We start from the raw sequence: 24,723 nt of genomic DNA, 5'->3' as shown, positions 1-24,723 counted from the left end.
CCCAATTCCAAGTTTTTAAACCTTGTTAACCACTTCCTACCATTTCATGCCATGGAGGCTATCAAGTTTATTACCCTTTTGCTATCGATGAAAATACCTTTTCAAGACTTATAATCTGAATTTATAGAAAATTTCATAATCTGACGGAAAATATCATATTTTATGACTTTGATATATTATGATAACGCAACCAAAACAACTCAACACAAATGTTGCATTGGAAATGAGTAGAAGGATACACATGATGGAAATATTGGAACCAGATCCTCTCCAGCCGCTGGAAGCCTGGAACGCCCAGCATGCATCCAACAGCTTAGGACCTGGGGTGCGAACCCGTCTGTTGGTTTGAAGGTGGAATGAGTGGGTAGGCAAAAAACTCAAAAAATAGACCATACGGCAAGTTAGAAGTGAATGATTTTATGAGCAGCTCAAAGTAGTGAACCTGAGGTAGTCATTTGAAATTGTAAATAAAATTTGAAAAATTCTGGGATTCTTAAATAGTGAATGACTTAATTAATTGAAGGGCTTTGTGACCAAAGAAAGCAGACAAAAGAAGCGAAAATAGAAAATATGAGAAGGCAATTTTTCCTTGCAACAGGGAAACAATAGTAACTTATCTTGAATATTCAAACAAGTACACCTATGATCCAAAACAACCTAATCAGCATATCTGCACTAAAATTATAAGGTGAGAAATAATTAAAAACTAAAATATAGATTACAAAATCAATTTTCCCATCAACTAGGATTTGAGCCCTCAACAAGGTCAAGTAGGAGTTTCTGAACCTTCGCCGTATTGTTCGATACAACTATACAAATCCTGGAATAATGAAGGAACACAACAGCTGCCAAGTGTTGGATCAAACTACATCCAAATTGTCACCTGTCACCTGTTCGTTTTATGGTGTCGCTCCTTCTTATAACGAGATTGATCCGGATCAAAACCTCCTTCCTCTGCACCATAGACAGCCCAGGATGGAGTGGCAGCAATGTAGTCCTTGCTGTTAAATGGCTTTCCAGAAGCCACCTATATTTTCAAATGGTGATAACATTCATTAAGCTGTTGTCTGGAGATCAAGCATTAAAAGAACATTAATGAGGTTAGCTACAAACCAGGTCATGGAATTTTTCATAATCTATCCAAGTGAACCATTGCCCGTCGATCTTAAACTTTTCAACCTTTGCTAAGAGGACACAGCAAGAGTGTACATGCTCACAAGCAACCTCATATTCCCCATTACTTTTCAGGGCTAATGCCTCGGAAAAGGCTTTAACATCAGTATGCCAAGGAACATTCTCCATTGTCAGCTTAGAAGTGGCAGACCTGTCACGTAGTTTGTAAGGTACCCAATACATACCAGCAAAGGAGAACAGGTGAAGTTAAGGATAAAAACAATAAAAACAACTTACGAGCCACAGTAGGTAACTCCTTTAATTTCAATGAAATCTGGTTTCCCAACGTCGAATAATTCTGAGTAAGCATCTATATCTTCTATATTCCAGCCTTTAACCAGAGTCAAACGGTAGACTGTTCTCTGTTCTTTCTCTTGAAGAGATTTCAGCGAATCCTAGCAACATTTTGGAATTACCACAGATGAGTATATTGTAGTCACCCATTGGAGAATCTAGGTTGATAGCATACTAACAACAATCTTTTAGGGAGATTTAAGGTGCTCCAGCACCATGAACAATTTGGATCAACAAGGCAAACCACTGCATGGCACCATGGTCTGGTGGCCTTCAAGTGCTTCACGATGTCAGACATGAAATGTAAACATTACAGCAGAAGCATCCCATTCCATAGACTTTGAAAGTCTCCAGTCCCTTTTATAGAATTCTTGGGAAGACTACACACAGTGGAATTAAGGCTCTGTTTGGTTAGATGTAAATAGAGAAAATAAAAGGTGTCATTGGTAAAATTAAGTAAACACAAAGTAAAATATAAAAGAAAATTTTCAATGGAGTGTCAGATTAAAAGTAAAATTGGTGTGACGTGGTATGAGAAACATGAAGAAAAAAGCATAGAGAATGTAGGAATTGGAAATTTTTCAGTTTTATTCAGCAGAAAATGGGAAATTATCATTTTAGGTAAAATATTTCCAATAGTGCCTAAAAATTTTAAATACAAACAAACAAAGGAAACTAATTTCCAGTGTAAATTGTGCTGATTTTGTTCCACTTTTGGCTATTTACATTAACTTTCATTCACTAATCTCGTTCTATCACTTCTATGCTTTTTATGAAGGGAAAATTGCTATCACTCCCCTATACTTACCCTACATTTACTCAAATTCCCCTATACTAAGTTTCTTTTCTGATTCCCCCCAAAAAAGTGAACTTTTACCTCTCCTTCTCCCCTGATGATATTAAATGGCCAAATTACCCCTCTCTATCACCTGTTAACCAGATCTCACCATCTCTTCTCGTTTCTTTTATAATTTTCTCTTTTCTTTATTTATTGTTTGTTTATCTTCATCTGCAAACACGAGACAATCCCGCCCTCACCCTCCCTCCCTCCCTCCCTCCCGTCCAGACTGTTGCCCATCAAATTGGTTGTTAGTACAAATGAATTTGGATGGAGATGAAGGTCCTCCAAAGGAAAAGCACGAAAGCGTGGGGCTGGTCATCGACCCACAGTTCATCTGCCTTTTTTGGTGGCTTCTGAGCGGAGGAAGAGCTTGAGTTCCATATTGATTAAAAAAAAAAAAAAAACTGTTCAGTAAATACATGAGAAAACTCTCGAGGTGGCACAAAGGCAACGAAGAACACAAGCCGGGAGGGTAAACCTTGTAGAATTAGAGAAAGGAGCACAGTGGTAGAGCGCGCAGTGCCGAAACGACTCCTGGGTAGGAAGCGTGAGGCAAGACAGCGCTGGCCCAAGGTTTGACGAAAACTGAACTCTTCTGAGTATGTGATGTGAACACAGAGGGGGGAGGGAGCGAGTGAAGTATATGTAACGAGCTAGTAAATGTATAATATGTCATCCATGAGTTAACGAGGAAGGGAAGTCATATCTAGAGAAGGGCTTCTGAAGAAAAATTCAAAGTGGCTTGAATGAAGTAAAAAGAGAGATTGTCAGAGAAGCAGAAGAAACGAGATTGATTGGTGGGATTGTTGGGATCTTCAACAGAAGGTCACATACATGTGAAGGAGAGGGAAGAGAGGAGGTTCTGTCAAGGACATGAAACGCAGCTCTACCCGTGTAGGAAGAATCGAGAAACTGATATGAATGCCATTAAATGCTTGGTGAAGAGAGATATTGAGACTTGAGAGAATCAAACAAACCGTGACTCTCGGGAAGTAGACATTAATGTGTCCAAAGTCAAAGAAGAAACAGAGGAAATGAAATGGATATGGAGAAAGAAAACCCAAGTGGGTTAAATGAGAAAAAACTGCTAAAGACTTGAGAAATGGGACATAGGTTCGAAGTGGCTTGCCGTTCATTAAATTTTTGAACTTTTTCAGGAGGAAAGAGGAGCAGAGTTCCAAGAATTCCAGAGGGGGACCCTTGGAATCATAGGCAGTGATCTTTCTCACATTTCGTTGGCACTACGCAAGTCACTCTAGTCTCTACTGGGTAGTAGAGTTCGAGGAGAGGACCTTCTCTTTGCCAGAGTTTGTTGGAGCCCCAGCAGAACCATCGCACCTGTTGTTGTTGTTGTCACAGCTGATGCAGTTGCCGCCGCTGACATCTTCCATGGGTGTATGTCGCAGAGAAGCTTCTCCTCCCCTCTGCCAAAGTAATTGTTTGCAATCTTTTGCAGGATTGCTTTGTTTCAATTAATTCTCTGTGAAAGTATGAATATAAGATTGCTCTCGGAAGGGGCAGGGGCAAGGGTGATGGTGGGTGAGGACAGGATTGAAGGGCTGGGAAGGGAGAAAAGCCCAAAGGAGGGCAGGTTTGCCTCTTGGTGTTCGAAGAAGGAAACATTGAATAATAATAATAATAATAATAATAATAATAATAATAATAATAATAATAATAATAATAATATTATTATTATTATTATTATAATAAAAGGAGAAGAGGTGATGAGAACTGGTTAACACAGGTGAATTGGCCATTTCAAAACAATAAGTGAGAAGGAGAAGTACACTTTCTTGGGGGCATCAGAAAAAAACTGAGTGGGGGAATTTGAGTAAATATGGGATAAGTATGGGGGAGTGATAGAAATTTTCCCTTTCTACCAAAAAAAAGATAGAAATTTTCCCTTTCATGAATTATGTCATTTACTAACCAATGAAATTTTTACTTTATTTCACACAACCAAAAGGGGCCTATGTATCAACCTTATTTCCCTGTATGCAAGGAAAATACACTTACAATGAATCGCTCCCAGAAGTCCCCAAAGAGTGGCCTATCAATTGCCTTCAAGCTCTCCTTCGTTGCTGCATCTACACTCACATATAGCTGCATTTATTGGAAACATTAAGTTGAAGTCATGGTCTTAAGGCAACAACGAATTTTTACATTCACTTGCCTAAACTAAGTGCATATGCTCCCCAAATATGAAAAAAAAAAAGAAACCGGCAAACCTGGGTAACAGGCTTCAGCAATTTAATCTTTTCAGGGAATTGTGCATTTGTAACAAGAAAAGTAGATATCCGCCTTCGGTGCAGCTCATCCACAAGAGAGTTGATCTCTGGATACATGATTGGTTCACCAACAAGTGACAAGGCACAATGCCTCGGAGACAGACCTTCTGACAGACGCTCCAGCTTTACTCCTGCAGGGAGCACAAATCTGTATCAAATCAATCAACAAACTAAACAGCAATTAGTCCAACACATAATAGAAGAGCTACTAGATATTGAACTGCATAAATTTACCAAAACATACATTAGTTCCCTAGAAGTCTTCAATGCCGCCGGATCCTAGATATGTCACATGGACTTCTTCTGATCTACATTTTATGGGTCTACCCAGAAAAGGTGGGCACTAACACAAATGTCCACAAAACAGGATGCATCATTTTATTTTTTGGTTTTTTTTTTTTTTTTTGGAGGGGGGGGGAAAGGGTGGGAGAGAGAAAATACTCGGAGGGGAATATACATATATATAATCAAGGATTAAAGTATCGGTATCAATCGCCGTCGGTCGCCTAAATTTAAGATATGTATCGGAGATATGCTAAGTATGCTAAAGATCAAGGATTAAAGTATAGGTATCAGTCATCGTATCGGTCAACTAAGGTATCACAGATACTTTAAACCATGTATATAGTAGCATCAAGAAGGAAAGATTAGGTTAGGGATAACTTAAAAGAGAAGTTTGAAAGTGAGGAGCTTTAGAGCAAATAACAGAAATAGGGTTAGAATATTAATTCAAAGATGACCCACTTCTTCAGCCTCTCGGTTGTTTTCAGCCAGCAGTAAACCAGCTCCCTTGTTAGGAAGTTGATAAAAAAAAAAAAAAAAAAAAAAAAAGGCCGTTACCCAGTGCACAAAGGCTTCCCACACTTAAGCAGGGTTCTGGGAGGGTATATAGGTAGACAGCACAGCCTTACCCCATTTACGGAGAGGCTGGTTCCCAGAACTCAAACCCACACCACTGCGTAGGCAGAAAGAGCCCTTTGCCATTGCTCCAAGCAATGACAAGTATTAAGCAGAAAGAACAAACAGTGAACGAAACATCATGTCTAAAATCAGATCTAGCGGTAAGTTTCTAACCGCACCAATGTTTCAACTTGATAGTCCCGATTCAAGCAGGTTTTTGCACTAGGACTTTTCTGGTAAGGTCAGGTAAGAAGTAACCACCCAAAGTTGTAGAGAGTGAGGGAGATCAATAGAAAGCAATGGCTGGATGTATGGTAAGAGACTTTCACCTGAAGGGGATGAGGAGACAAACCAGGGATAACGAGCAAGAGAGAGAGAGAGAGGAGGGGGGGCAAATCCGTACCACTTTCCTTGCAATAAATCCTCAGTTTCATTCATTCAAATCCAAAACTCAAATCTTCAAACCGTGGGCTACATCCATATATAAAAAGGGGGGGGGGGGGGAAGACTCGTAATTGGATTCTGCCTCCGGCACACACACAATTTAGTATGAAACTAACCACATAGACTCCTACTATGGAAAATAAATAGAATTAGAAAGCAAATTGGACTCAATATAATTTCCTAGGTAATCTAATAGCCAACCCAAATTAAAAGATTACATTATTCTCCCAAATAAAATAATCTCCCCAAATATCTTATTGAACCAACGACCCAGTTTAGAATCAGTTCCATGCGGTCTAGGAAACCCAATGGGTTAAATGGTCTGGGACAAGTATCTGCATCATTCTCCCTGCTTGCTCTTTCTCTGCCCCTCGTTTTTCTCTTGTACTTTGACAAAACAGGCAATGCCCACTGCACCGCCTTTTTATTTCACTCGGTCTCTCTCTACCATGTGCCCCCCCCCCCCACTACACATATTTGCTTAATGCATTTTGCATTTTAAGAACTAATTTATGAGCAAGTAATCAGAGTAGCACACGCACTTCATGCATTTTAGAATTAAATTTGACAGTAAAACTTAGGGTTGGTTGTCAAATTGATGCTTAACCCAGAACATAATACACTGTATTATACCTATTGTTTTGACCTTTGATACAAAATATTTTCTATATTATGATTACATTTTGACTGCCAAATGCAGCCCAAAAACCTCTTGAATCTATCCAGTAATGGTAACTGATGAACATGCTCCGTATCTTGCTCCACACACTGAGAACTTAGTTAAATAAAATGCTTTCAAAGCATAAACATACACATAACAACAAATGCTAGGCGAACGACACATATGCACAGCATTTAACATCAAAGACCTACCAGGAACTCCCTTCATCTGTTTTATCATTTTTGTATGTTGTTCTATGGCAGCATTTACAATCTCTAAAGGAGGATCCATCTTCCACTTCCAGCTCTTTCCAACAGGATTCGTGTGGTGTCTCCAACAAAAAACACACTTATTGGCACAAGCCAAACTGGGTGTAGTCTCCATGCATCTGTTTATTGGTACAGTTGACAAATTTATGGAATCAGCACTACATTTAGAATATGGTGACTAAAGACACAGATACATGACTAACAACATGCAAAACATAAGATTAACCACTATATTTCTCATGATAAGTATTTCATAAAATTGAGGACCCAGAGTCTGAAAACCAAAGCTGATAAAAATGACGTAAAGAACATCTTTTTTATACTCTTTCCGTGGTTGGTCACAATCAATGTCATTCTGGTATTCGAAAACAATTTTCATGACTCACAAGTAAATAAATATATAAATAAAGTCAGAAATGCCTGTATATTTTTTTTACCTTGCCACTAAATAAGGAATGGTAATAATCAGGTATGACATGAAAGTTTTAGTGTTCAACACATTTGCTTTTTTACAGTTAGAAATCTGCCTATTATGAGAAAAATAACAAGTGTACCAGATAAATGAATATATAATATAAATACCATAAAAATTTAATACCATTTATGATAGTCCATGCTTCTAAATTCCTAAAGACATGTAGAATCTTCAAGAAGTCAGATATGAACAAAATGTAGCAGTTCCCAAAGTTCGAGGTTTGGGTTTTGACCCTGGCCAAAACCAAGACATCCCAGATTTTGACCAAGACCTGGGATTTTTCTAGGCCAAATTCAAAACCTCGGTTTTGAGGCCCATAAAAGGGTTTTTTGACCCCCCCCCCTTTTTTTTTTTTTTTTTGGGCTGCATATTTTTACCATTTTACACTTATTTCATGAATTAGTTTCACATAAAACAAAATGATGTAGGGGGTTCCTAGGTGACTAGGTCTCCTACAAGATTAACTAACTAGGTAGGGTCAACTCAAGGGACTTGGGTAGATAGGACAAAAGAAACTCAGCAAACAAGATTGAGCATGCAAAATAGAATGAGACTAATAAACAAAGTAGCAAAAAACAATATTAATCTAAGCGGAAAAACACATAAACTCTTACTTAAGCTTCAAGTGGGGACATGGGGAAGGGAACAAACGTCATACGAATGTTAGGTTCAGCACAAATCAATCCAAACACCAAATAGGATATGCAAACAATCAATGTCCTCTAGCAGCCAACTAAAATAGAAAAATCAGCAAAGGTTTCGGAAAAATAACAGTGACGAAATGTCTTAAAACAATGGGTAAAAATAGACATAAGCAAAAGGGCATAGGTTGGTTTCAATGTTAATGGGTTGCAACATGTAACAGGGACATGGAGGTGAGAGGGGTTTAGTTTAATTAGTTACCTTGTTGCTGTCCTGGTCTGAGGAGTAAAGAAGAAGTCGAAGTCCTCCCAAAATAAAGAGTTGCAGTCCAACCTTGGTTGATGAAGAAAATCCAGCTTGCTGTGTAGTGATCCTTATTGTTGCCAATGGATCTTGCGTGAGTGATGGAGCTTTCAACAGCTCACAATAGTGGATACAGCAAGAGCAGTAACCGAGAGACAGAGGGTGAGAGAGAAAGAGAGAGAGAGGAGGCGTGAAACAGAGGGAGGCCGAGAGTGAGAGATGAGAAGAGGGAGAGGGGAGAGAGAGAAATCGTGGGGGGGGGTTTGGGGGATGTTTTGCCTTCAATATTCTTCATTCATTAATTCTCATTGTGGCCAATGGCCTTACATAAATAATAGGATAATTACTAAAATGAAAAATGCTAATCTAGGAACATAATCTCAGAAATAAAGAAGCTTCCTAAAAAAAACAAATAGGAATGTTATTTAGTTTCCTACTTAACTCAATGACCTAAATAAACAAAATCCTAGGAAATAAAACTACTAACAAATCAGATTTGGTGGGGGCCACACAATCTTGGCAAAATCCTAGGAATTAAAATTACATATCAGATTTGGTGGGGGCCACACAATCTTGACAAAGAAAGGAAGGAGAGGACTCGATCCAGCGCTGGGAAGGCTGGACCGAGCCTTCCTCTCCTTTCTTTTTTTCTTCCTCTTTCTAATCCTCCAACCACAAAGAAGGTTAGGCCTTCTTCCTTCGGCTGTACGTCATGATGTCCCCATCAACTCTCCCCGGCTTGGAAGAATTCACCTCCGGTGAATTAAAGCTCATGTAATACTCAAGTAGGTCTGGGTTGAGTTGCTGGACTTCTTACATTGTGATCCAGGTGTTGTCAATTTCTGGAAGTCCATACCACTTGACCAAGAACTCTCTAGAACCTCCCGCGTGTGCGGACACAATCCTCTTATCAAGGATTTCCTCAACTTCTCCAGTTCTTCTCGTGACCTTAGGCACAGGTGGTAATGGGGGGGGGGAAGTGGTTGGCTTGGCTCAGAAGTCTCATCAATGTTGAAAGGGAAATCTTCAAGGTCATCAGGATAGAAAGGGGTAAAGGTAGAGGTACCATGGTATGAGACTAGGTCTTCAACATTGAAAATATTGCTGATCTCCATGCTAGCTGGCAGATCCAGAACATACGCATTGACACCTATCCTCTTGAATACCTTGAACGGACCTGTGCTACGAGCATGTAGCTTGCTCGCTTTTCCCCTAACAAATCATTGCGCTTGATTCTTACCATCACCATATCGCCCCCTTGAAACTCTTGTAGCCTTCTATACACATCTGCCTTCGATTTGTATTGCTCATCGCTCAGTGCTATCTGTCTCCTTATACCTGCATGCAAATCATATATATGCTGAGCAAAAGATTCGGCTGACTAGGAGGTCCTAGAACTATACACGACTGGGATAAGGTCTATGGGTGCCTGAGGCTGGTATCCTGAACAGATCTCAAAGGGGGATAGACCAATGGTACGGTTCTTAGAACTATTATATGCAAACTCAGCCTGGCTAAGGACTCGATCCCAACTGGTAAGGTGTTCTCCTATGAGGCAACGCAATAAATTCCCTAAGCTCATATTGACAACCTCGGTCTGGCCATTGGTCTATGGGTGGAAAGCAGAAGAGAAATGGAGCTTCGTACCCATCATCCGCCATAGGGTCCTCCAAAAATGACTAGTGAACTTAACATCTTTATCGGACACTATGGTGAGGGGTAACCCATGGTACTTGACAACCTCATTAAAGAAAAGTTTGGCTACTATGGATGCATCGGAGGTCTTAGAGCATGGGATGAAATGGGCCATCTTCGAGAAGCGGTCAACAACCACATAAACTGAATCATGGCCTCTCGAAGTTCTTGGTAGACCAAGCACGAAGTCCATGCTAAGGTCCTGCCAAGGGGAATGGGGAACAGGTAGGGGAGTGTACAAACCTGTGTTTTGCTTTTGTTGTTTGGCGGTCTAGCATGTCCTGCACTGACTCACAACTCTAGCAACATCCCTCTTCAGTCCTGGCCAAAAGAATCGGTCCTCAACGAGGGTGATGGTCTTATCGCGACCGAAGTGGCCAGCGACTCCCCTAGCATGCAATTCCCAGATCAGGAAATCTCGAAGTGAAGTCCTGAGAATGCACAACTTGCTTCCTTTAAAAAGAAAGCCCTCCCTAAGTAGGTAGTCCGAGCGGTTGACTGGGTTGCCTTCACTCAAGGAATTGAACGGCTCACTAAAATCAGGACAGGTGGGGTATTGGTCCTTGACTCACTCGAACCCTACAACCTCTACACTCATTGCCTGGAGTAGCACACTAGCCCGACTCCTAGCATTGGTGCGAATGAGGAATATGTTCACCCGGCTTAGTGCATCTGCAGCAGTATTCTCGACACCAAGTCTGTGCTTGAGTACAAAAGTGTACTCTTGGAGAAACTCAACCCACTTGGCATGCCTCTAGTTAAGTTTCTTTTGGACACTCAGGTATCTCAGAGCTTGGTGGTCAAAGAATAGCACGAATTCTTGCGGTAAAAGGTAATGTCGCCAATAGCACAATGATTGGACAACCGCATAGAATTCCTTGCCGTATGTGGAATATCGTTGCCTAGCTTCATTAAGCTTCTCACTAAAATAGGCAATAGGGTGGCCCTCTTGTCCTAGGACACCATCTATCCCAATACCAGATGCATCACAATTCACTTCGAAGACCTTAGAGAAATCTGGGAGGTGCAGAACTGGAGCTTCAGTCATAAGCTTTTTAATCTCATTGAAGGCCTTCGTAGCACTCTTAGTCCATTGAAACTCCTTCTTTTTCATGCAATCGGTGATAGGAGACATAATGGAGCTAAACCAGTAGATGAATCTTCTATAGAAAGTGGCTAAACCATGAAAGCTTCGTACCTCATGAATGTTAGTTGGCTCAGGCCACTCTACAATCGCTCTCACTTTCTCAGGGTCAGCAAATACTCCCTGAGCTGACACAACAAATCCCAGGAAGATGACTTGATCACTCATGAAGGTGCACTTCTTGAGGTTGACATAGAGTTTCTCTTGTAAGAGCACATGACAAACCTTCTATAAGTGAGCCAAGTGGGAAGACGAGGTCTTACTATAGATGAGGATATCATCAAAGTAAACCACAAGGAACTTACCAATGAATGGTTGAAGCACTTGATTCATTATTCTCATGAAGGTGCTAGGTGCATTTGACAAGCCAAAAGGCATGACTAACCACTCAAAGAGGCCATCCTTCGTCTTGAAGGCTGTTTTCCACTCATCTCCAGGCCTAACCCTAATCTGGTGGTACCCGCTCTTGAGATCAGTCTTCGAAAAGATCGAAGAGTTGGCCATCATATCCAACATGTCATCAAGCCTAGGGATAGGGAACCTATACTTGATGGTGATCTTATTGATGGCCCTATTATCAACACACATACGCCAGGTGCCATCTTTCTTTGGCGTGAGCAAGGCAGGTACAACACACGGGCTAAGGCTTTCCCTAATGAATCCCTTTTGCAATAGTTCATCCACTTGCCGTTTGAGTTCGGCGTGTTCTTTGGGATTCATTCGATAATAGGGTAAGTTCGGGAGAGAGGATCTTGGAACCAAGTCAATAGCGTGCTAGATGTCACGCATAGGCGGTAACTCATCAGGTAGTTCCTCAGGGAATAACCTCTCGAATTTTCTCAATAAAGGTTGCACTTCTCTAGGAGCCTCAGTGAATAAGCTTGACCTATCGGTATTACTCTGTATGGCAACTAGAGCATAAATCACCCCTGACTCGTGACACTCTCCTTCAAATTATTGTTGATTTAAAATGTTGAGTGTTTTGGTGGGGGTGTGTTTGGATGTACTTCCCTTGTGTTCTGGAACCCTAGCTTCCCTAAGAGCAGTGGGGGTTAGTCTGATCTTCTTCCCTTTAAACTCAAAGGCATAGGTGTTAGACTTCCCGTAATTGGTAACATCCCGGTCATATAACCAGGGCCTACCTAGAATGATGTGGGCAACATCCATCTCTAGGACATCACACCACACTCGATCCTCATATCCTGCAAAGTGTAGGGGAAGTAGACACCTCAGATTTACGGGAATGGTGGACTGATCAACCCAGGCAACCTTGTAAGGCTTGGGGTGGGGTTCAGGTTTGAGGCCCATTAATGTCCAATGCTATTTGGTCCCGCTAACTTAAGAAAGAAAAGGATGTCCTCTAATCTATGGTATCGCTCTCTTAACTCAGACTCGACCACGGACAAATGGTGATGGAGACTAGACCTCAAAAGATAAGACTTGTAAACAAGGGACAGCAGTACTTAATTACCCTCAACCTAGACAAAACCATGCTCCGATACCAAGATGATGTAGGGGGTTCCTAGGTGACTAGGTCTCCTACAAGATTAACTAACTAGGTAGGGTTAACTCAAGGGACTTAAGTAGATAGGACAAAAAGAAACTCAGCAAACAAGATTAAGCATGCAAAATAAAATGAGACTAATAAACAAAGTAGACAAAAGCAATAATAATCTATACGGAAAAACACATAAATTCTTACTTAAGTTTCAAGTGGGGACATAGGGAAGGGAACAAACGACATACGAATGTTAGGTTCAGCACAAATCAATCTAGACACCCAAATTAGATATGCAAACAATCAATGTCCTCTAGCAACCAACTAAAATAGAAAATCAGCAAGGTTTTTGGAGATATAACAGTGACGAAACGACTTAAAACAACGGGTAAAAATAGGCATAAACAAAGGCCAAAGGCTGGTTTCAATGTTAATGGGCTGCAATATATAATAGGGATTAATGGAGGTGGGGAGGGTTTAGTTTAATGTTTTACTATGCTGCTGTCCAGATCTGAGGAAAAAAGAAGAGATCAAGGTCCTCCAAAATAAAGAGATGCAATCCACCTTTAGTTGATGAAGACAAGTCCAGCCGGTTGTATAGAGATCCTCAGTATTGTCGATGTAGCTTGGTGAATGATGTTGGGGCTCTCAGCAACTCACGGACAGCAGGTACAGCCAGCAGTAATCCATTCATTGAAAGGAGATCAGCACCAGCAGAGAGTAAAAGCAATCGAGAGTAGCAACAGCCGAGGGTAGCAGCAATAGTGAGTAATGGCAGCAATATGTAACAGCAGTAGTGAGTAATCGCAGCAGTGACAGAAAAAAAAGAATGAAAAAAAGGAGAGGGAGGCGAGACAAGAAAGAAGAGAGAAGAGAGAAGAGAGAAGAGAGAAGAGAGCCGAGAGACTAAAGAGAGGAAAGAGGCGAGAGAGAAAGTGAGAAAGACAAGATTGAAAGAGAGAGAATCGTGAGAGGGGTGGGGGCTTTGCTCTTGGCTGTTTTTCAATTCCCATTCATTGAATTAAATAATGGCCAATGGCCTTACACTTAAATAGAATAAACTTCCAAAAAAAAGATATTTAGAAACTCAATTGCTTGAAATAAAAAACTACCTAATAAACCAATAGAAAGAAGTCCTAGTTTCGTAATTATGTAAGACAATCAAATAACACTAGAATTAAAGTAAAGTATTATAATCAAATAAGATCTTCTGGGGTCCACAAGATCTGCTAATTGGGAGGACAAGGGGGGGTCGAACCCAGTGCTGGAAGGCTGGTTCGACTCCTCTCTTTCCTTCTTCTTTCTTGTTTCTTCTCTTTCTTTCTTTTTTCTTGTTTAATTTTCCAACCACAAAGATGGATCTGGTTGAATCTTCTTCTTCTTTCGACTGTACACCTTGATGTCCCCATCAACTCTCCCCGGCTTAGAAGAATTCACCTCTGGTGAATTAAAGCTCATGTAATACTCAAGTAGGTCTGGGTTGAGTTGTTGGACTTCTTGCATTGTGATCCAGATGTTGTCAATTTCCGGACGTCCATGCCACTTGACCAAGAACTCTCTAGAACCTCCAGTGTATGTGGGACACAATCCTCTCATCAAGGATTTCTTTAACTTCTTCAGTTCTTCTCGCGACCTTAGGCACAGGTGGTAATGAGGTGGGGGGAAGTGGTTGGCTTGGCTCAGAAGTCTCATCAATGTTGAAAGGGAAGTCTTCAAGGTCATCAGGATAGAAAGGGGTAAAGGTAGAGGTACCCTGGTATGGGACTAGGTCTTCAACATTGAAAATATTGCTGATCTCCACGCTAGCTGGCACATCAAGAACATAAGCATTGGCACCTAACCTCTTGAGTACCTTGAACAGACCTGTGCTACGAGCATGTAGCTTGCTCGCTTTCCCCTAACAAAACGTTGCGGCTTGATTCTTACCATCACCATATCACCCTCTTGAAACTCTTGTAACCTTCTACACACATCTGCCTTCGATTTGTATTGCTCATTGCTCAGTGCTATCTGTTTCCTTATACCTGCATGCAAATCATGTATATGCTGAGCAAAAGATTCGGGAGGATATTAAGCAGACACTATCCATATTCCTTACCGGGCTCAACTCCGAAATTCAGTCTCGTATAGCACCCCACCTGATGCGAGACGTTCCACAGGCCTTCAGGATAGCCCTTGAGGTGGAATCCTCCATGAGAACTTATTCTCAGAGGAAGAGCTTCCAAGCTGGGGAGTCCCAATTTAGAAAACCACCCCAAGGCTCAACTGGATTCCCAAAACCCCCTGCTGAACCACAGCGTCAATTTGACAACAAGGGTAAAGGAATTTTGGGAGAAGCACCCAAGATTAGTGGGCAACAACAGTGCTTCAAGTGTCGTGGGTTTGGTCACTTCCCCAAAGAGTGTCCCAATAGGAATCTTTATATAGGAGAGCAGACCCCTGAGGAAAGTGACCAAGAGGATTTTCAAGACCATGAGTGTGAGGACCATAGGCCAGATGAGACCATATTTGATGAGGACACTGAGGAGGCCGGTGACCTCAAGCTCGGCATTGTGCATTGCATGGTCTCACAACCTAAGAGTAGCGACGATTGGCAACGAACTAATATTTTCATCACCTACATATGTCATCAGGGCAAGAACTGCCGCGTCGCCATAGACAGCGGGAGTTGCATGAATGTGGTCGCCAAGAGCGTTGTTGCTCGAATGGGCCTCAAACCTGAACCCCACCCCAAGCCTTACAAGGTTGCCTGGGTTGATCAGTCCACCATTCCCGTAAATCTGAGGTGTCTACTTCCCCTACACTTTGCAGGATATGAGGATCGAGTGTGGTGTGATGTCCTAGAGATGGATGTTGCCCACATCATTCTAGGTAGGCCCTGGTTATATGACCGGGATGTTACCAATTACGGGAAGTCTAACACCTATGCCTTTGAGTTTAAAGGGAAGAAGATCAGACTAACCCCCACTGCTCTTAGGGAAGCTAGGGTTCCAGAACACAAGGGAAGTACATCCAAACACACCCCCACCAAAACACTCAACATTTTAAATCAACAATAATTTGAAGGAGAGTGTCACGAGTCAGGGGTGATTTATGCTCTAGTTGCCATACAGAGTAATACCGATAGGTCAAGCTTATTCACTGAGGCTCCTAGAGAAGTGCAACCTTTATTGAGAAAATTCGAGAGGTTATTCCCTGAGGAACTACCTGATGAGTTACCGCCTATGCGTGACATCTAGCACGCTATTGACTTGGTTCCAAGATCCTCTCTCCCGAACTTACCCTATTATCGAATGAATCCCAAAGAACACGCCGAACTCAAACGGCAAGTGGATGAACTATTGCAAAAGGGATTCATTAGGGAAAGCCTTAGCCCGTGTGTTGTACCTGCCTTGCTCACGCCAAAGAAAGATGGCACCTGGCGTATGTGTGTTGATAGTAGGGCCATCAATAAGATCACCATCAAGTATAGGTTCCTTATCCCTAGGCTTGATGACATGTTGGATATGATGGCCAACTCTTCGATCTTTTCGAAGACTGATCTCAAGAGCGGGTACCACTAGATTAGGGTTAGACCTGGAGATGAGTGGAAGACAGCCTTCAAGACGAAGGATGGCCTCTTTGAGTAGTTAATCATGCCTATTGGCTTGTCAAATGCACCTAGCACCTTCATGAGGATAATGAATCAAATGCTTCAACCATTCATTGGCAAGTTCCTTGTCGTTTACTTTGATGACATCCTCATCTATAGTAAGACCCCGTCTTCCCACTTGGCTCACTAACAGAAGGTTTTTCATGTGCTCTTACAAGAGAAACTCTATGTCAACCTCAAGAAGTGCACCTTCATGAGTGATCAAGTCATCTTCCTGGGATTTGTTGTGTCAGCTCAAGGAGTATCTGCTGACCCTGAGAAAGTGAGAGCGATTGTAGAGTGGCCTAAGCCAACTAACATTCATGAGGTACGAAGCTTTCATGGTTTAGCCACTTTCTACAGAAGATTCATCTACTGGTTTAGCTCCATTATGTCTCCTATCACCGATTGCATGAAAAAGAAGTTTCAATGGACTAAGAGTGCTACAAAGGCCTTTAATGAGATTAAAAAGCTTATGACTGAAGCTCCAGTCCTGCGCCTCCTAGATTTCTCTAAGGTCTTCGAAGTTAGCTGTGATGCATCTGGTATTGGGATAGGTGGTGTCCTAGGACAAGAGGGTCACCCTGTTGCCTATTTTAGTGAGAAGCTTAATGAAGCTAGGCAACGATATTCTACATACAACAAGGAATTCTATGCGGTTGTCCAATCATTGCACTATTGGCGACATTACCTTTTACCGCAAGAATTCATGCTATTCTCTGACCACCAAGCTTTGAAGATACCTGAGTGCCCAAAAGAAACTTAACCAGAGGCATGCCAAGTGGGTTGAGTTTCTCCAAGAGTACACTTTTGTACTCAAGCACAAACTTGGTGTCGAGAATACTGCTGCAGATGCACTAAGCCGGGTGAACATATTCCTCATTCACACTAATGCTAAGAGTCGGGCTAGTGTGCTACTCCAGGCAATGAGTGTAGAAGTTGTAGGGTTCGAGCGAGTCAAGGACCAATACCCCACCTGTCCTGATTTTAGTGAGCCGTTCACTTCCATGAGTGAAAACAACCCAGCCAACCGCTCGGACTACCTACTTAGGGAGGGCTTTCTTTTTAAAGGAAGCAAGTTGTGCATTCCCAGGACTTCACTCCGAGATTTCCTAATCTGGGAATTGCATACTGAGGAGTCGCTGGCCACTTTGGTCGCGATAAGACCATCACCCTCGTTGAGGACCGATTCTTTTGGGCAGGACTGAAGAGGGATGTTGCTAGAGTTGTGGGTCAGTGCAGGACATGCCAGACCGCCAAACAACAAAAGCAAAACACGGGTTTGTACACTCCCCTACCCGTTCCCCGTTCCCCATGATTCTGTTTATGTGGTAGTTGACCGCTTCTCGAAGATAGCCCATTTTATCCCATGCTCTAAGACCTCCGATGCATCCATAGTAGCCAAACTTTTCTTTAACGAGGTTGTCAAGTACCATGGGTTACCCCTCACCATAGTGTCCGATAGGGATGTTAAGTTCACTAGTCATTTTTGGAGGACCCTATGGCGGATGATGGGCACGAAACTCTATTTCTCCTCAGCTTTCCACCCTCAGACCGATGGCCAAACTGAGGTTGTCAATAGGAGCTTAGGGAATTTATTGCGTTGCCTCATAGGAGAACACCTTACCAGTTGGGATCGAGTCCTTAGCCAGGCCGAGTTTGCATATAACAGTTCTAAGAACCGTACCACTGGTCTGTCCCCCTTTGAAATATGTTCAGGATACCAGCCTCGAACACCCATAGACCTTATCCCAGTCGTGTCTAGTTCTAGGACCTCCTAGTCAGCCAAATCTTTTGCTCAGCATATACATGATTTGCATGCAGGTATAAGGAGACAAATAGCACTGAGCAAGGAGCAATACAAATTGAAGGCGGATGTGCACAGAAGGCTACAAGAGTTTCAGAGGGTGATATGGTGATGGTAAGAATTAAGCCGCAACGTTTTGTTAGGGGAAAAGCGAGCAAGCTACATGCTTGTAGCACAGGTCCGTTCAAGGTACTCAAGAGGTTAGGTGCCAATGCGCATGTTCTTGATCTGCCAGCTAGCATGAAGATCAGAAATATTTTCAATGTTGAAGACCTAGTCCCATACCATGTTACCTCTACCTTTATCCCTTTCTATCCTGATGACCTTGAAGATTTCCCTTTCAACATTGATGAGACTTTTGAGCCAAGCCAACCACTTCCTCCCACCTCATTACCACCTGTGCCTAAGGTCACGAGAAGAACTGAAGAAGTTGAAAAATCCTCGATGAGAGAATTGTGTCCCACACACACTGGAGGTTCTAGAGAGTTCTTAGTCTAGTGGCATGGACGTCCGGAAATTGACAACACCTGGATCACAATGCAAGAAGTCCAACAACTCAACCCAGACCTACTTGAGTATTACATGAGCTTTAATTCACCGAAGGTGAATTCTTCCAAGCCGGGGAGAGTTGATGGGGACATCAAGGTATACAGTCGAAAGAAGAAGATTCAACCAGATCCATCTTTGTGGTTGGAAGATTAAACAAGAAAGAAGAAGGAAAGAGAAGAAACAAAAAAGAAGGAAAGAGAGGAGTCGAACCAGCCTTCCAGCGCTGGGTTCGACCCCCCCTTGTCCTCCCAATCAACAGATCTTGTGGACCCCACAAGATCTTATTTGATTATAGTACTTTACTTTAATTCTCGTGTTATTTGATTGTCTTACATAATTAGGAAACTAGGACTTCTTTCTATTGGTCTATTAGGTAGTTTTTTATTTCAAGCAATTGAGTTTCTAAATATCTTTATTTTTTATTTTTGGAAGTTTATTCTATTTAAGTGTAAGGCAATTGGTCATTGTTAAATTCAATGAATGTGAATTGAAAAACAGCCAAGAGCAAAACCCCCACCTCTCTCACGATTCTCTCTTTCAATCTCGTCTTTCTCACTTTCTCTCTCGCCTCTTTTCTCTCTTTAGTCTCTCGGCTCTATCTTCTCTCTTCTCTCTTCTCTCTTCTCTCTTGTCTCGCCTCCCTCTCTTTTTTTTCATTCTTTTTTTTCTATCACTGCTGCGATTACTCACTACTGCTGTTACATACTGCTGCCATTACTAACTGCTGCTGCTACCCTCAGTTGTTGCTACTCTCGGTTGCTGTTTACTCTCTGCTGGTGCTGATCTCCTTTCAATGAATGGATTACTGCTGGTTGTACCTGCTATCCGTGAGTTGCTGAGAGCCCCAACATCATTCACCAAGCTACATCGACAATACTGAGGATTTCTATACAATCGGCTGGACTTGTCTTCATCAACTAAAGGTGGACTGCATCTCTTTATTTTAGAAGACCTTGATCTCTTCTTTTCTCCTCAGATCTGGACAGCAGCATGGTAAAACATTAAACTAAACCCTCCCCACCTCCATTAATCCCTATTATATATTGCAGCCCATTAACATTGAAACCAGCCTTTGCCCTTTGTTTATGCCTATTTTTACCCGTTGTTTTAAGTCGTTTCATCACTGTTATATCTCCAAAAACCTTGCTGATTTTCTATTTTAGTTGGTTGCTAGAGGACATTGATTGTTTGCATATCTAATTTGGGTGTCTAGATTGATTTGTGCTGAACCTAACATTCGTATGTCGTTTGTTCCCTTCCCCATATCCCCACTTGAAACTTAAGTAAGAATTTATGTGTTTTTCCGTATAGATTATTATTGCTTTTGGCTACTTTGTTTATTAGTCTCATTTTATTTTGCATGCTTAATCTTGTTTGCTGAGTTTCTTCTTGTCCTATCTACCTAAGTCCCTTGAGTTAACCCTACCTAGTTAGTTAATCTTGTAGGAGACTTAGTCACCTAGGAACCCCCTACATCACCCATTCGAGCAACAGCGCTCTTGGTGACCACAGTCATGCAACTCCCGTTGTCTATGGCGACGCGGCAGTTCTTGTCCTGATGACATGTGTAAGTGATGAAAATATTAGTTCGTCGCCAATCATCGCTACCTTTAGGTTGTGAAACCATGCAACGCATAATGCCGAGTTTGAGGTCACCGGCCTCCTCAGTGTCCTCATCAGATATGGTCTCATCTGGTCTATGGTCCTCATACTCATAGTCCTGAAAACCCTCTTGGTCACCTTCTTCAGGGGTCTGTTCTCCTACATAAAGATTCCTATTGGGACACTCTCTAGAGAAGTGACCAAATCCACGACACTTGAAGCACTGTTGTTGCCCACTACTCTTGGGTGCTTCTCCCAAAATTCTTTTACCCTTGTTGTCAAATTGACGCTGTGGTGCAACAGGGGGTTTTGGGAATCCAGTTGAGCCTTGGGGTGATTTTCTAAATTGGGACTCCCCAGCTTGGAAGCTCTTCCTCTGAGAATAAGTTCTCATTGAGGATTCCACCTCAAGGGCTATCTTGAAGGCCTGTGGAACGTCTCGCACCAGGTGGGGTGCCATACGAGACTGAATTACAGAGTTGAGCCCGGTAAGGAATCTGGATAGTGTCTGCTCAACATCCTCCCGAATACGGCTTCTAATTTTCAATTCATTGAACTTACTCATGTATTCGGTCACAGTTAACTTCCCTTGTTTCAGGGTATTCATCTCATTCAACAACTGGAGCCTATAAGTGATAGGCAAAAATTCCCTCTTGAGCCGCTCTTGCATCTCTACCCAGGTGGTGATTGGCTCAAGTCCTAGGTGGTCCTCCTGGTACTCTAGGTCTGTCCAGAAGTCCTGGGCAGCTCCAATAAGCTTGAACTTAGCAAATTGGTAGCGGACGTCCTCTGGCATATCATAGAAATCGAAGTACCTATCCATCTGCTTGATCCAATCCAGAAGGATCCTAGCATCAATCTGACCATCGTAGGTAGGGGCATCTACCTTAATAATCCGTCTAACATTAAAGCCCCTATCATGGTGCTCATAGCCCTCATCATCTCCATATTGGGTTTGGCGTCTTGGCGATGGGCCTCGACCCCTACCCTGATCCCTACCACGCCTTAGGCCTTGGAAGTTATCCCCTATGTGGTCATAACCATCCGTCTGGTTATTTTCGTTTCCTTCCTCCAGGTTAGGGCCTCTGCCCCTAGGTTCAGTGCCAGTTGTGTTACGGCCTTGCCGTCCATCAGGATTTTGGACACTTGTCTCGAGGGCAGCCAACTTATCGGTAAGGGCTTGGAGATGGACAGCTTGTGTCTCTTGTATGGCTTGAACGGCTTTCATGAATTCAGCCAGTTGCTCACCTAGGTGGAGGTGCTAAGGGGGTCAGACATATCCTGGTATGCTCTGCCACTACGAGTGGACATAAGGAGATGGGCAGCCAAAGGTACGGTTGCCACCAAAGACTCAAGGTCTACTCAGAGTCTCCAATTGAAACAGGTAGTTAGCCCTCTCAATCTTGAGGTCAGAAATCTCCCTCTCAAGTATATGCTTTTGGAGAGAATAACGTCCAATGCTATTCGGTCCCGCTAACTTAAGAAAGAAAAGGGTGTCCTCTATTCTATGGTATCGCTCTCTTAGCTCAGACTCGACCACGGACAGATGGTGACGGAGACTAGACCTCAGAAGGTAAGACATGTAAACAAGGGATAGCAATACCCAATTACCCTAAACCTAGACAAAACCATGCTCTGATACCAAGATGATGTAGGGGGTTCCTAGGTGCCTAGGTCTCCTACAAGATTAACTAACTAGGTAGGGTCAACTCAAGGGACTTAGGTAGATAGGACAAAAGAAACTCAGCAAACAAGACTGAGCATGCAAAATAGAATGAGACTAATAAACAAAGTAGCAAAAAGCAATATTAATCTAAGCGGAAAAACACATAAACTCTTACTTAAGTTTCAAGTGGGGACATGGGGAAGAGAACAAACGTCATACGAATGTTAGGTTCAGCACAAATCAATCCAAACACCAAATAGGATATGCAAACAATCAATGTCCTCTAGCAGCCAACTAAAATAGAAAAATCAGCAAAGGTTTTGGAAACATAACAGTGACGAAATGTCTTAAAACAATGGGTAAAAATAGACATAAGCAAAAGGGCATGGGTTGGTTTCAATGTTAATGGGTTGCAACATGTAACAGGGATATATGGAGGTGGGAGGGGTTTAGTTTAATTAGTTACCTTGTTGCTGTCTTGGTCTGAGGAGTAAAGAAGAAGTTGAAGTCCTCCCAAAATAAAGAGTTGCAGTCCAACCTTGGTTGATGAAGAAAATCCAGCTTGCTGTGTAGTGATCCTTGTTGTTGCCGATGGATCTTGCGTGAGTGATGGAGCTTTCAACAGCTCACAATAGTGGATACAGCAGGAGCAGTAACCGAGAGACAGAGGGTGAGAGAGAGAGAGCCGTGAGAGAGAGAGGAGGCGTGAAACAGAGGGAGGCCGAGAGTGAGAGATGAGAGGAGGGAGAGGGGAGAGAAAGAGAAATCGTGGGGGGGTGTTTGGGGGCTGTTTTGCCTTCAATATTCTTCATTCATTAATTCTCATTGTGGCAAATGGCCTTACATAAATAATAGGATAGTTAATAAAAAGAAAAAGGCTAATCTAGGAACATAATCTCAGAAATAAAGAAACTTCCTAAAAAAAACAAATAGGAATGTTATTTAGTTTCCTACTTAACTCAATGACCTTAAAAAAAAAATCCTAGAAAATAAAACTACTAACAAATCAGATTTGGTGGGGGCCACACAATCTTGACAAAGAAAGGAAGGAGAGGACTTGATCCAGCGCTGGGAAGGCTGGACCGAGCCTTCCTCTTCTTTCTTTTTTTCCTCTTTCTAATCCTCCAACCACAAAGAAGGTTGGGTCTTCTTCTTCCTTCGGCTGTACGTCTTGATGTCCCCATCACAAAAACCCCCCAACATGGTGCTTGTGGTTTGGACCCAAGTTTTCTAGTGTAAGCTGAATACAGCTGACTGCTGTAAACTAGCCCTATTATAAACATTGACTACATTTAATTAAGCTACTAGATATGTAAATATGCAATTAAAACAATCAAACCATACATTAGGTTAGGGAAATAGAAGTATACAACACAATGACTATTTAATCCAAGAGGATTAAACATATATTAGATTTTGACCCTTGGTTTCGTTTCAGAACCTATCGAAACCACAGTTTTGACCGCAACTAAGAACCATGGCAACTCCACACCCAAATCCAATCTCAAGTTATAATTTATTTACAAATGCTTAGTTAAAGGGAAACAACAGAATAAGAGAAGCATCTAAAAAACTTAGAAATGTAAGGGGGAGGAGAAGACAACTGCGAATTCGATGGGGATAATTTACAGCAAGTAGAAATGCAGAAAGTTATTCACTTAAATACCATTTAAGTTTTTACAGGTGCTTATCCCAAAAGCACGAGCTGGTAGATAAGGGCTACAACGATGTATATCAATACACAATACCCCTCCCTGTCAAACGCGTAGGCCCACAAATACACACAGCTTTGCACAACACAATCACATGGCATAAAGGGGGCACAATGTGTAGGGGCACAACAACACATGATACAACTCCCCCCCCCCCCGGGCACTTAGTAAGGGATTGAACACCCGACCTCCTGCCTCTTATACCATGTTGCAAGCGATTATCCCAAAAGCTCGAGCTATTAAGAGCTACAACAATGTATAACAACACAAAACAACGTAAGCAAGTCCATATAATAATTGATGGAACAGAGAATAAGGAAACAAAGCAAGGTTTGGATCCTAGAACAATACTTAGAAATCCAGCCTGACTTGTATTAATTTCCTAATTGGACCCCTAACTAAGAAAATGAATTCATAAGTCTGCATATATATATATGTGTGTGTGTGTGTGTTGCAGGATGTACAGAGTCATATACATCAACTTGAAACAAGCTCGACAGAGATAACGTAAATCATGGAAAATCTATAAGATGAAAGAAAAATATAAACGCTAAAGAAAATCACCAATTAGAATTCACATAACAAAAAATAATAAGTACCTATGGCTCTCTATGCCATAAAATGAGTGTTTGTAGCAACCACCACGGCCACGAAGTTGTGACTTGGTCCATCTACAAAGTTTCACACCACTATGTGAACCAATAATTTTATACCCCTGCATGGATGATGTAGAGTTAATTTAATACTTTTACTTTATAAGTTTTATTGAAATACTCAAATGAAATGCAAGAGCAGCAAAAAATGAGTCGCACAACGTCCAATAACATCTGGAAGTTGAAGAAAGTGCAGTATAAGAACCTGAAAATCATGAAAGGTCTCAAGAGAGCAATGGCAGTATGATTAAATGAGACTCCACATTGCTCTTCTAAAACTAAGGCAAAGCCATCCCAAATGGGTCAAGAAGAGAAGAAGAAGATAGAAGGCAGTTGATAAGTATTCATTCCAGGAAATTAAGAAAGCATTTATTATTGCTTGCAAATTAAAATTTTACTGAGGTTTTAATAAATTGCTATTTACTAGTACTCATTTTTCTCTTTTTTCTTTTCCTTTTTTTTCTTTTTTTTTTTTT

The 24,723-nt window shown here is 41.8% G+C and overlaps 1 protein-coding gene across 1 annotated transcript in view; it reads right to left on the bottom strand.

The window, feature by feature from the left end:
* Positions 1–582: 582 nt before the first annotated feature.
* Positions 583–24,723, bottom strand: part of LOC122073940 (S-adenosyl-L-methionine-dependent tRNA 4-demethylwyosine synthase) — a 33,698-nt gene continuing 9,557 nt past the window's right edge. The window contains exons 2-8 of the mRNA XM_042638669.1: positions 24,194–24,309; positions 6,814–6,989; positions 4,537–4,727; positions 4,325–4,411; positions 1,411–1,568; positions 1,114–1,324; positions 583–1,027 (exon numbers count right to left, since the gene is read on the bottom strand). Of these exons, the coding sequence (XP_042494603.1) occupies positions 887–1,027; positions 1,114–1,324; positions 1,411–1,568; positions 4,325–4,411; positions 4,537–4,727; positions 6,814–6,989; positions 24,194–24,309 (1,080 nt within the window). The 3' untranslated portion in view covers positions 583–886. The remainder of the gene's footprint in view (positions 1,028–1,113; positions 1,325–1,410; positions 1,569–4,324; positions 4,412–4,536; positions 4,728–6,813; positions 6,990–24,193; positions 24,310–24,723) is intronic.

Source organism: Macadamia integrifolia, chromosome 3 (genome assembly GCF_013358625.1).
Source record: "Macadamia integrifolia cultivar HAES 741 chromosome 3, SCU_Mint_v3, whole genome shotgun sequence".
Classification (NCBI taxonomy): Eukaryota; Viridiplantae; Streptophyta; class Magnoliopsida; order Proteales; family Proteaceae; genus Macadamia; species Macadamia integrifolia.
Note: the sequence above shows the minus strand (reverse complement) of the source record. Positions and strands in the feature narration are given on the sequence as shown.